Source organism: Mirounga leonina, unplaced genomic scaffold (genome assembly GCF_011800145.1).
Source record: "Mirounga leonina isolate KUSES-001 unplaced genomic scaffold, KU_Mleo_1.0 Mir_171, whole genome shotgun sequence".
NCBI classification, from domain to species: Eukaryota; Metazoa; Chordata; class Mammalia; order Carnivora; family Phocidae; genus Mirounga; species Mirounga leonina.
In genome coordinates this window covers 715202-727780 of record NW_023270436.1, presented here as the reverse complement: position 1 = coordinate 727780, position 12579 = coordinate 715202, and the positions used below count along the sequence as shown (strand labels likewise).

The 12579-nt window shown below is 60.1% G+C and overlaps 1 protein-coding gene across 1 annotated transcript in view; it reads right to left on the bottom strand.

Annotated features, from left to right (window-relative positions):
• Positions 1-12330, bottom strand: part of GALNT9 (polypeptide N-acetylgalactosaminyltransferase 9) — a 76521-nt gene extending 64191 nt beyond the window's left edge. Inside the window, exon 1 of the mRNA XM_035016784.1 lies at positions 12090-12330. Coding sequence (XP_034872675.1) covers positions 12090-12330 — 241 coding nt within the window. The remainder of the gene's footprint in view (positions 1-12089) is intronic.
• Between the last annotated feature and the right edge of the window lie 249 nt (positions 12331-12579).

Below are 12579 nucleotides of genomic sequence, written 5' to 3'. Positions count from 1 at the left end.
ATCCAATGAACAAATATTTATTAAGAAACCATTATGTGCCAGGCATCATGCTATCCATCTATCCAAATACCACCCAATTTCAACTATTTTTCTTCCTTCACCTTTGCTCACATTTCTGAGGACCAACTATGTGTCAGGCACATTTCTAAACACTTTGTACGCATTATCTTTTCTTTTTTTAGATTTTATTTATTTGAGAGAGAGTGTGAGCACAAGCAGGGGGAGGAGTGAGGGAGAGGGAGAAGCAGACTCCCAGCTGAGCAGGGAGTCTGACGTGGGACTCTATCCTAGGACCCTGAGATCATGACCTGAGCTGAAAGCAGATGATTAACTGACTGAGCCACCCAGGAGCCCCCATTCGTATGCATTATCTTATCTAATCTCCTCAAAAATCCTACTGTGGAAGGATAATCATCCTGCCCGTTTCACTGACATGGAAACCAAGGCTCAGAGAGAAGTGACCTGCTCAAGGCCACCCAGTTGGGGTTTGGACCCAGAGCCACCTAACTTCTTGTGCAGCTCAAACACCTCCCCTTCCATGAAATCCCCCCTGACCGTCCCCATCAACACAGTCCTCCCTCTTGTGCTCCTCTGAATTTGCATTACTGGTAACTCGCTGCCTTCCACCTGGCTGCAAACTCTCAGAGGAAGGCACCACACTCTGAGCCAGCTTCCTGTGAAAGAAGTGTGAATTGGATTAAGCCACTCCCTGATGTCCCTCCCCAACTTGCCAGGGAAGCCTGGGTGCCATGCATTTTTGGCAGGGTGGGCTGCATCAGGAGAGGATGTACAGGGTTGGTCCGGTGGAGTTGGGTGGGAAGATGGGTGCACTGGGGGTGAGCAGGCTGAGCCACGTCAGCCAGTCATCCTACTAAGTGGAGACCACAAGCCGGGCAGCGCTCCAAGGGCTTACCCCTTGCTCACTTCTGGCCACAACACCAGGAGACAAATGTGACTGTAGTCCACCTCGCAGGTGAGGAAGCCCGAACAAGGAAGAAACCTGACCAAGGCTATGAGGGGAGGCCTGGCTCCTCAGCCCGTGTTCTAACCACAACAGTCTCCTCCTACCGATTAAGATAAGCTTGTTTGCTTCTGTGTCCACTGCTAAATGCTCAAGCACGCAGACTATCAACAGGCATTTTCCACAATCTGCTCGAAATGGTGTGAAAACAGTCCCTGCAGAAGCCAGGCCGTTTCTCTGAAATAAAATCAAGGCTTGCTGGTTTCAGACCCGGGCTACACGCAGAGCCGGTCTGACCGCACTATTCTGTTAAAAATAAAAATAGTCCCTTTTCTTGCTGTAAAAGGCAGGAGCTATAATACACGACACTGAGCTACGCTGATGTCTCCACCCGTCTCTGGGGAGGTGCACAGGGCAGGGGCCCTGGAGCCAGACGTGTCTGGATTCAAATCCCACCTCCTCCAGTGCCTCACCTGCCCGGACCCAGCAGGCGACGGGGAGATCATCTCCTTACCAGGTTGCCGTGGGGGCGGCATGGTCAGGGCCCCGGGCACTCAGCCCGGCATATCCACCTGGCTGTTGTGAACACCAGGTGCGCAGGAACGTGCTCAGGACAGAGGTCCAACCAACAGCCCAGTCCTGGGGTCTCCCTCAGAAACGTGGAGGCTGGGAGGGGCCAGGTGTGGGGAGGGGGCCAACCCTTCCCCTGAGAAGGTTCCCCAGGAGGCCCACCCCGTCTGGGGAGCCTGCTGCATATTTCCCCAGCCTCCCCACCTGTCACCCCAGCAAACAACTGGACGGAACCTCCCTGGGTGGGGGATGGAGGCAGGAGACTGGGTCCTCCCCAGATGTGGGGGGGGGGGCAAGGCAGGCCCAGCAGCACCCGCTCCCTGTCTTACTCCCACCCCAAGCCCCCTCCCCCACCGACCACCCATCTCCACCTTGCAGACAGGGCCGTCCCCCGGCCTCCCAGTGTCCCCATCTCCCAACAGGCGCTTTGTAACGCCCCCTATTCTAAGACGAAGCTCGCTGATTGAACACAACCGAACACACACTTGCTCCTTAAACATCCATTTAAGGCTGTGGCCATGCCTTAGAAAGAGAGGAAGGAGGGAGGGGTGGTGTATCCCCGCATCCCCAGCTGGTGACCTCGCTTCCTGCCTCCCTGAGCAAATAGAAGAATAGGAAGAGAACCCCGGAGTTCCCGCCCCGTCTGCTGCCCTGGAACCAGCTCTGATGCTGGGGTCTCACCCCTGCCCCGCACTCGAGGACGTGCTCCTTCCCCCACACCTGTGCCCCTCCCGTCTCAGAAATACCCCCTGTGGCCTTGCTTCAGTTGGCCGTGCTGACCTGCGCCTCCCCCGTTCTCGGCGAGCGGGTGCCCGCCCCGGGGACACTGGACACTGTGGGGAGGGGGTGTCACCAGCATCGTGGGTGGAGGCTAGGGGTGCTGTTGGCCACCCTGCACCACGCACACGGCGGCCCGAGCTGGGAGACGGCCCAGACGGGGAACCATCCAGCCGACGCCTCCCTCCCCGCAGAGCAGCTCGCTTGCGGGGTCTGACTTCTCCCCGCCTGCCCCCCCACTCAACTGACCTCATCGGGCCACCTGCACCCTGCGAGCGGGCAGCAGGACTGCACGAGGACTGACCTCACAGAAGGAGAGACCAGGGATGTGTGCGCACGGAGGAAAGGCCATCCACAAGCCGGGAAGAGTGTTCCTGCCAAAACTCAGCCCTGCCGGGACCTCGACCCTGGTCTTCCAGCCTCCAGAGCCGTGCGACAATGAACTTCTGTTGTGCAGGCCGCCTGGTCTGTGGCGGTCTGTGACGGCAGCCTGAGCGGACGCCCACAGCTCCCCGATGGGTCTCCAGCACAGACTCCCCCAACCAGCTTTCTAGCCATGCTGCCAATGCACTGGGCACACGCTGCCCCAGGACCTTGGCACCTGCTGGGCCTGGAGCATTTCCTGCCACACCTGCATGTCCTGCCCTCACTTCCATCTTCACTTACAAGTCGGTCTCTCCCCGAGGCCTTGTCTGGGCACTGAGCACAACACCGGTGCCTCCCGCTGACGCTGTCCTTCCCCGCCTTAGTTTGCTCCTTAGTGTTTCTCAGTATCGAGGAGTCCGTATAGTTTGCCTAATGGGGTCAGAGGACAAACAGGCTCCAGAGCCTGGGAACGTGCTCAGTTATATGCTGAAGAGAATCAGCTGAGCCGGGGCTGAGGAGGTGGCCCCGGATTATCTGGGGGGCCGATGTAGTCACAGGGGCCGGTCAGCGTGGAAGAGGGAGGCCAAGGAGGCCCAGGCTGCTGGTCCACGGATGGAGGAAGGGCCCCAGCCCAGGAAGCAGGTGCCTTGATGCTGGGAATCCTCCCCTGCACCTCTCCAAGGAGCCAGCCCTGGGGACATCCCGATTTTGGCTCAGAGAGAACCGTGGTGGACTCCAGAACTCAGAGGATTCGTGTGTGCCATGTTGAGCGACTGAGTTTGTGCTAACTGGTTACAGCAAGAGGAGATGAAATCGGCTTATCTTTCTGCCTCCCGTCCCTCCTCACTGGACGCGGGAACCGCGAGGCCGGGGGTCCGCACGGCCCTTCAGTGCTGGGCGGTGGGGCCTCTGGCTCCACCTGGAACACGCTGGAGGGGTCGGCACAGAGATCGCCCGCAGGGGCCTCAGCAGGAGATGAAGCGAAGGCCTCTGCGAGGCTGGGGCCACAGGCAAGCCACCCTGAGGGTCACCGGCGCCGCTGCCCACCCCAGGGGGCCTGGGGACACGCTCGTGACTGACCCTTCCCTCCATCTCCGGCGAAAACCTTATGATCTTCCCAGGAACGCTCTGAAGATGTATTCTTGGAAGTTTGAGTTTAATACCATGAACGATACTATTTGCGTCTACACGACACACGGGGGCTGGGCCTGGGCTGGAGCTGTGGACGCGTGGCACCCCAGCCTGCTGACCTCCGAATGCCCAGGGGCCCGCTGTGTGTGAGCAGCACCCCGCGCGTCGGGAGCAGGCCGGGTCAACGCCGTCCTCCCGTGTGTCACTCTCAGGCGGACACCAGGCTGGGGGCGCAGGTCAACGTCTCCACTGCGACCCCGGGGCCCTGGCGGGCAGCGGAGGACCCAGCCCGCCTGAGACATGGTGTCTACCGGGACTGTCCGTGCCCCCAACTCCTGGACCGCCATCCCGCAGAGACACTTCTGTGAATGTGAGCGGCGGACACGGCAAGAGTCAAACACAAACATCTAAGGTGCGCCGCGGTGTGGGGAAGCCGGCCTTCAGATTCCTTCCCTCTTTCCCTCTTTTAATACACCTGGCAGCTCACAGACCCGGCATGACCGCAGCCCCAGGCGACCGGTCCAGACAAGGCAGCCCACCCCACGGCCAAGGCCTCTCCCCTACACTCGACCCCGTGCTCGGCACCCCCGTGTCCCCCGCCTCCCGCCACATGGCCCCCCACCCAGTCAGGCCCTGCAGCCAGGCCCCACTTCTAACCAGGGCCTCACAGCTCTGCTCCGTGAGGACCCACTGCTGGCCTGACACCTCGACACCAGGCACGGGGCCAGGCCCTGGGCCGGCATTTTAAGGAACGAAGATACTTAGCTTATTTACTGAAGAATAAAACGCCAACTGCTGAGGCCTCTGAGCCCTCTGGGGAGACCCCTGTGGCAGGTGCACATCAGACCCGACCTGACCCAGGGGCCAGGCAGGTGGGCCTGGGGGGCGGGGCTGCTGGGGGCCCCCTGGCCCCTTCTCCACCGTCTTTTGGGTCCAGCCCCTGATACGGGGACCTCGGGCTCCCGGGACACACATCTGACATGGATTGGGGTGAGAAAACACTCCCGCACGTGGGCTGTGCAAGAACTCTCGCGAGGACAGACGCTTCGGCAGACGCCCAGGCGCGACCTAGACCTCTCGGGCAGGTCCCGGCTCGACGCAGTCACCCGGCTCCCATGAGGCGACGTCGCCCACACGGAGCCCGGGCGGTAGCAGGGCGGGCTGCCCGCCACTGACACGTTGTCCGGCCGCCCGCCCGCATAGATGCCGCCCCCCCGCAGCTCCAACCACAGCGGCATGAGGGCCCCTGGGCAGTTGCGTCTCTGAGGGAGGGGTTCCCCGGATCCCAGCAGCGGTCTAGGGGCACCGAACCCGCCCAGCAGACCCGCGAGACCACAGGGAGAAGGCATTTATCAAGTTTGGGTCCCAGCGTCTACCTCCTGGATTTCTTCTGGGAACTCATCTCTTCCCCATGCTCAGTGTCCTCGGTTTAGATGGGATTGACCCAGTTCCAGGGATGAAATAAAGCTGATGCCTGGAGGAGGGGGAGACACAGAGGGCCAGGCTGCTTGTTCAAGCCTCACCTGAAGCCCGACAGCCACTGGATCCTGCAGGCCCAGGTGCTTCCCAGGCCACATTCACACTGAAGTGTCCTCAGACTAAAAACCTCCTTCCATCCGTTCCGGCCACCGGCCACGACCCCGGGGAGACTGCCCTCGTGGTCGGCTGCTCAGCGCCCCCGATCTGGTCTTCCCCCCTTCCTGCCGTGGGATCTGCGTCCCTGCAGACCTCTCAGTCACCTCACTCAACAGTGTCCTTCACGTTGACACACATTTTAAATGAAATATATTTGCTTCTTAAACAGGTGATTTATCACCACCCAAAATAGGAAGCCTGTATCGTTTGTCCAAAACATCAGTCAGTAGAGAAGAAACGCGGCGCAGGGCTATGGAAGTGCCATCTGCCACGGGTCCTGAGCCGGGAAGGGCCCATGCGCGTCTGAAAGGGGGACCGGCGAGGTTAGTCTTCTTGGTACCATCAGAAAGGGGACAGAGGATGGCCGGGGGGACGGCTCTTCACACGGCGCCCAGACAGCGTGGGCTTAATCATCGTGACTGAAATTGTCCCTCGCCAGCCGTGCTCCCCAGTGTGAGCCCCACGGGGCAGGAACCTGCATCCCAATCACTTACGTATCCTGACTTGGCATCAGGAGCATAGCAGGTGCTCACGAAACACATGGAGAAATGAGATCTTGCCTTCATTCGAGGAAGGGGAGACCCCTGGCTTGGAGAGGTCGGGTCTGTGAGAGCGAACGCCGGGGCAGGAAGGGCCTGTGGCCTCACACGTGGGCAGAGGGGAGTTTGCCTGCCGGAGAGACCACCCCTCGCCTCCCCCCTTCTCTACACATGTCCTGAGGTCCCAGCATGTGCGGCACACGTCACAGATGATCCAGGAGGGGTCTGCAGTGGCCTGTGGGTGTGAGAGCCACCTCCGGAAGACCAGTTGCTGTCAGACACGTGATGTGGGGCCACGCAGAGATCATGCATGGCTGACACCAGCTGGTCACCAGGCAGAGTGTTGGGGAGACTGTCTCGATCCTGGCCATCCCGCATGGAGTTCCAGTAAAGGAAATCCCAAGTCGCGAGGGAGATCCAAGGACCCCTCTCACCTCTCCTTCAGCACCTGGCTGCCTTTCCTTTGGGGGGAAGCAGAACCGTGGTCCTAAGACCCTGGAATGTCTCCGTGGGACACAGGATAGGGAAACATCTAGAGACTTATTTTTGTCGAGTTTCTAGCCAACGAAAGATAAACTGTCCTTTCAGAAAGTAGGGCCTTTGAAATATGCAGATTGCGGAGCTGAATTGTAAATGCAATCACTTAGCCCCGCACCTCCCAAGCCCGGGATCACCGCCTGCATGAATTATTCCTAGAAGTGCGGCTGCGGATTTGCAGACGCACGTCTCCGCATGGAACCAGGCCTGGTGAGGTCCACTTGCCACCCTGAGAGCCAAGAGAGGTGTTCCTCACAGGGTGGAGTGTCCTTGCACCTCCTTCTCCCAAACACAAGGGGCCAGGTCTGCGGGAGCTAAGCCCTGTGTCCGGGAAGTGGCCTCGGCCGCCCTGACTCATCCGTGGTTGGACGGGGCCTGCAGGCCGGGAAGCGGAGGCAAAGAGGAGGGAGAAAAGCAAAACCAAACGCTCTCCACCCTCTCAGAGTGAGGGAGGCTGCGCCCAGTGCTGGGCACGCGGCAGCTGGAAGGGGACGGAAAGGACAGTTCCCGCCAAACGGCCCGCAGCCCTGCCCTGGCATCAGTGAGAGGCTAGGCTCCAGGAGGATGCACTAGTTTCTCACTCACGGTAGCAAATCAGCACAGCGCAGGAGGGACGCGGGCCCAGGGGCGAAAGGCCAGCCAAGTACCCGCCGCTGCCGTGGTGAAGCCAGACCTGCCAGGACCCTCGAGGACTCACAGACACACCACGCTCTCTTTCCAGCCATGGCCAGTGAGACCAGCATGCAGGATGGGGAGGCTCACAAAGCAGATCCGGGAGGATGAGGACCGGTGAGCTCAAGCTCAAGAGGCCCCGGACCCAGCGGGAAGCCGGCGGTGGGACTAAAACCAGCGAACAGGAAAGCTCTCTGGTGGAATGCACACTCCCGAACACGTGGAATATCTTGGAGCATTTCCCACACGGACCTGCTTCTGTGCACAGAAAAGCCCGGAACCTCTCTCCAGAAACCAGCACCTTCTCAACATGCGGGGCTCCCAGGGCAGGTGCGCTGGGCAGGCACCCCGCGGGGGCGAGGGGTGTCTGGCGGCCCCAGGAATCCTTGGACGCTCTCAGACCCCAGTCACCCTCTTCTGCAGGCTCTCAGGGTCCGATTTAACCCTCCTTTTATGATGCAAACAGTATGCGCCGGGCGCGTGAGAACCCCTCCTTGTCCTCGCGCGGCTTCGGCTCCGAGTCCGCCACGCACCATTCACAGCGTGCGGACGGTCTCTGGACAGCCTCCCCGGTTCCGCTTCTCAGCCGTGATGCCTGCCAATCGGTAAAGCATACACCACGGTGGGAGACGGCGGGACATCGACATGCGTCTCTGTTGGCAAACGCTGGGTCAGAATCCGGCATCTCCGCCTCACCTCTCTGCAGCTCAACTAGGGTTTCGTTATGAAAACTCAGCATGCTCAGATTGTCGGTAGGATTTGGGCCTCCTGCTCAGAAATCGGGGACCCCGCTGCCGTGGACACGCACCCCTTAGCGCCTGACCCCCGCCCCCCCGCGCCCCTCCAGGGACAGGTGGCCGCTCAGGACACAGTCTGCCACAGACCGGGCTTCCCGAGGAGGAGCCACAGTCCTGGAAGGGGCCACACACCGGACAGGATTTTTGGCAAAAGAAGGACACAGGGTTGAATAACACTGACTCCCACCATGAGAAGTGTTCCCTTTTATCTCCATCTCCTGATCTCTGCAAGGAGAGAGTCTGGGTTTCCTGCTCATATATCCCTACAGGTGCCTTTCCCTCGAGAGTCTCCCTTTGCACAAAGAGAGAGCGGCCTTGGGCTCAGAGCCCCGGGGCGACCGCAGCGCCCAGCTGGACTCGAACAGAACCCACGTCTTGTCTTCATCAGTCTGGTCACCTCCTGCTTGTGGGTGTGGGTGCTGATTTGCAGCTCTCTTCTTAAATAAATTCACTATAAGCAAAAGCAATGAATTCTTCAGAGAAAGATCCGCTCACTTGCTCATTCGGCAAATACTCGCGGAGCACTAATAACATGCACGGTACGGCCCAGGACCCTGGGTGTTAGGGCTGCGCACAAAGCAGACAAACACCTACCCTCAGATGAATCACAGGGCGGGCATCGTGCACAAATACGGGAAAGACGGCCCAGTCACACCCGGATTTCGGAAGCTCGAGAGGGAGCAGAGTTGGAATCACCTCTGTCCCAGGGGAGGGTGAGTGGCTGGCGGGGGCTGCCCGCACCCTGGGAGGCCTTAGGACCCACCAGACCCTCTGTGATTTCAACTTGGCCGTTGGACAACTGTAGAAATGCAGGTCATCTGTGAAGGAAATGCTGCCTTTACCGCGGCCACCACTCACTCCCTCCATGGCCTCCGTGCTGTCCCGCGGGCTCTGGGCTTTGCTGCCTATACACTGGACCTAGGCTTCGCCCTCTGACCGCACAGGTTTGGGCAGGGGTGGGTTGAGGTAGCGGGGTTAACATGAGTGCACTCTGAGTTTTAGAAAGTACCTCCCTCTACAGCAGCCAGCCACCCACAGCGGAAACCTCGCCATCCGCGGCCCCTAAAGAACGGGTCCGCAGGGGCGAAAGGAGCAGGGCGGCCAGGTTCTCCTCTGCGGGGGAGACAGCGTCCTGGCCGCGCACGAGCCCTGTTAGCAGGTGACGCCTCACCAGCCCAGGGGCAGAACCACGGAGCCACCACTTTGCCTGGCCATGGCTCAGCTCTGAAAGAGGAGCGCACGTGGAGTTCTCGGCCGCCCTCCCCACCCCCAGGACTGGCCACGTTCCTAAGGGCAGAGGGCTTGCAGACCAGGCAGCCGAATGGGGACGCTTCCTCCCCCTTCTTCTCACGGAGCTAGAGGCTCTCAAAACGGCGCTCGCGAGACGCCCTGCACCAGCCACGCACGTGCACACACACATGCACACACACGCATGCACGCGCACATGCGTGCACGCGCACACGTGCACGCACACGCGTGTGCGCACGCACGCACATGTGCACACGCGCATGCCTGCACACGTGCACATGCACACACGCGCGCGCACACACACACCCGTGGAGGCTGTACTTTATGTGCAACTTAACATATTCAAAAGGATGATTTCTGGCTATAAACATTTTTTTCTTGCCTTGAGCACTGAATTTAGAAGCAAACTCTCGTGTACATACAGGATGTGACTATATCGCATTTCCTTAAACAACATCTTCTCCCAGGTCCTGTGACTCTGGATCTACACACACCGTTCACTAGGTCTTTGCTGAGGTCAGTCAGGCATTGCAGAGAAAGGGCACTGGACAGGCCGAAGAGAGGGTGTGGAAGAGCGTCCTGCTTCTGGACACCCCTGCCTCCCCCCAGCTCCTGTAAGCCAGGAGAGACATTTCCAGGAAGCACTCAAGGTCGAGGAAATATCAGTGACGTTTCCCTTCGTTTGGATGTCTTCCCTCCTTTCTGCACTTGGCGGAGACCCCGGGGATCTTTTCTCAGCCGGACAGGTGGTCACGGGATTTGCTCCTGCCCTTCAGCGCCCTGCCACACGGAAGCCTGCACCAGGCTGGAGGGCTCAGCACTGCTTTCAAACGGCTCCTTGTGAACGAATGTCCACTCACTCCTGTCCTGTCCCTCCTTAGGGACCAACCCGAGGTGTGGGAGAGACTGGCTCTCGTCGTTTCCAGGAGCAAACACGAGTGACTCCTGGGTGGGACACGGTGCTGGGTACACGGCCTAGAAGTGGGGAGCAGGACCCTCATCCGAGAGGAGCAGGGAGGAGGAGGGAGGGAGGGAGAGAAAGACAGAGGCCAAGACACAGAGAGAGACAGAGAGACAGGAACATACAGAGAGACAGAGGAGAGCGATGGGGCAGAGAGATGGGGACACACTTGGAGAAAGAGGTGGGTGAAGGAAGGGGAGAGGCCGGGTGGGCAAGGGGCTGACACTGGCTCTCCTGAAACCCTTCCCAAATCCTGCTAGTGTCAGGACAGTGAGTTGGAGGTCCTGGCCTGCTCTGCCACCAAGGAGCCTGGCTCCCTCTCACCTGGAAGGGTGAGGTGAGTTGCAGCTCAAGGCACTGAGCCGGCCGTCAGGATGTTACACAACCCGATGTGCAGCCAATGTTTTTATATAACCCTCCGGTTCTCCCCATAAAACAGACCATAACACCCTGGCAAATACACTTCAATAAAGCTAGGTGCTATTACCAGGGCACACAGCTTCCAAGAGACGAATCACCTGGCCAAGTGGCAGTTGGACTAAACTTTTCTCCCCTCGTGGCTTCAGCTGCACAGGACAGATCAGAAAAGCCACAGAGCTCACTCAGGAAAGGCGCGTCTGGAGGAGACAGGAGCTGGGGGTGGGGGGCGAGGGGCGCCTGGTGTGTCAGAGGATGCTCTGCTCCCTCCCAGACAGGGAGTAAGGCTGTGGACAGTACCCTCATTCACGGTGTCACCACGCCTCTGGGTCTCAAGCTGCTGCTTCCTCCCGCAGGAAGCCCCAAGGAGACCCCCATACTGGCAGGGAGCACACAGACCCCCACACACACAGTGCAGTCCAGCTCCCAGACACCTCCGCCCAGAGCCTGTTACTGATGCTTCCTTCCTGAGGAGCTTTGCTGGGGCTGCCAATGCAGAAACCAGAATAGCACAGAACAGAAGGAAAAAGCCCACTAATGAGGTAAACACACAAACTTTTCTCCTTCCTCCTTGTACCTCGGCACAGAGAGAACCCAGGAAGCAGCACGCACTTTATTCCGTCTGCTGCATCCCAAAGTGGAAAAATACCCGTTCCTCCCAGCTGCGGCCACTGGCCCTGACCCTTGCGAGGGGCCCACACCTTCGGGGAAGAAACAAGGAGCCCATCCCCAGGAGCCGAGCTTGCTGTGGAAGCTCCCGAGGACCGTGGGCTCCCATGCACCACAGCCCAGGTCCCTCTGTGGGGTTAACACCTGCCAAGCCCCTGCTGGACCCCTGACTCAATCTGTCCAGGAGTCACCAGCTGGCCTCACACTCGTCGCACAGCAACACTTTCTGGAGGGAGCCCTGAGCATCCCCAGGACGGGAGTCTGAACAGGCCCAGGGGTCCCAGGGAGGCACCTTTCCCCACCAGCACTCAAGACACCACATCAACAACCTCTGAAGGACAGCACTGCCCTCCCTCCGTCTCCACATCCTCCAGGAGGGAGAGGGGTGACTCCAGGAGAAGACCCCCACCCCCACAGCTCCTAGAAAAGCAGAACGTGCCCGCTCACTCTTGGACCCAGGCACTGCCTGCTCTTAAAGCAAGTCCTAGACCCTCTTGAGAAGTTCTTTCAAGTTCTCTCAGGGAATAAGTCGGATACATTGCATGTGTGGTTGGGAGGTTGGTTCTCAAGTGTCCACCGGGCGAGTGAACGAATGAGCCGTCATCCAGGACAATGCTCTCTGCTAAAGGGACCCCTTCTCTTTCTTATCTGCCTCCTACCCAGGCTCCACCCGAAGTAACACAGGAGTTTGATCCCAGCCTCTGCTGGCCATCAGGCCCTGGGGTGAGCCAGGGTTCCGTGTCCCGAGCGCCGTGTGCCAGCCCCCCTGTCCAGCCCCTTTGTTCTCAGCGGGACGCTGCCTGGCTCACCATTCAGCTGGTTGTAGACCACCTCCTCCAGGTGGTCCAGGCGCTGCAGGATGGCTTCGCGGTCCACCAGCGCGCCCGCCTTGGCGTGCCTGCTCCGCACCCGGCGGTCGGCGCTGCGCACGATCTGCACCAGCCCCTCCGAGCGGTCCTGCAGGCGGCAGTACGCGGAGAAGAGGATGATGCCCACGAACACCAGGATGTTGACCGTCAGCAAAGTTTTGATCTTCCTGGCCACCGCCATGAACGCGGCTGGAAGCTGGGGGCTGCCTCACCCGCGGGGCATCCCCGTGGGCCCAGCGGCCACAGGAGCCTCCGCCCGGCCCGCCGCTTCGGGGACCATGAGCCAGCCGGCTGACCGCGGGGCCGCGGGGGCTGCGGGCGGGGTGGGGGAAGGGCGCGGGCGGGGGTGGGGCCCGGGGGCTGCGGGCCCGGGGCTGCGGCAGGGGGGCTGCGGGCGGGGCCCGGGGGCTGTAGCCTGGGGAGCTTGGGG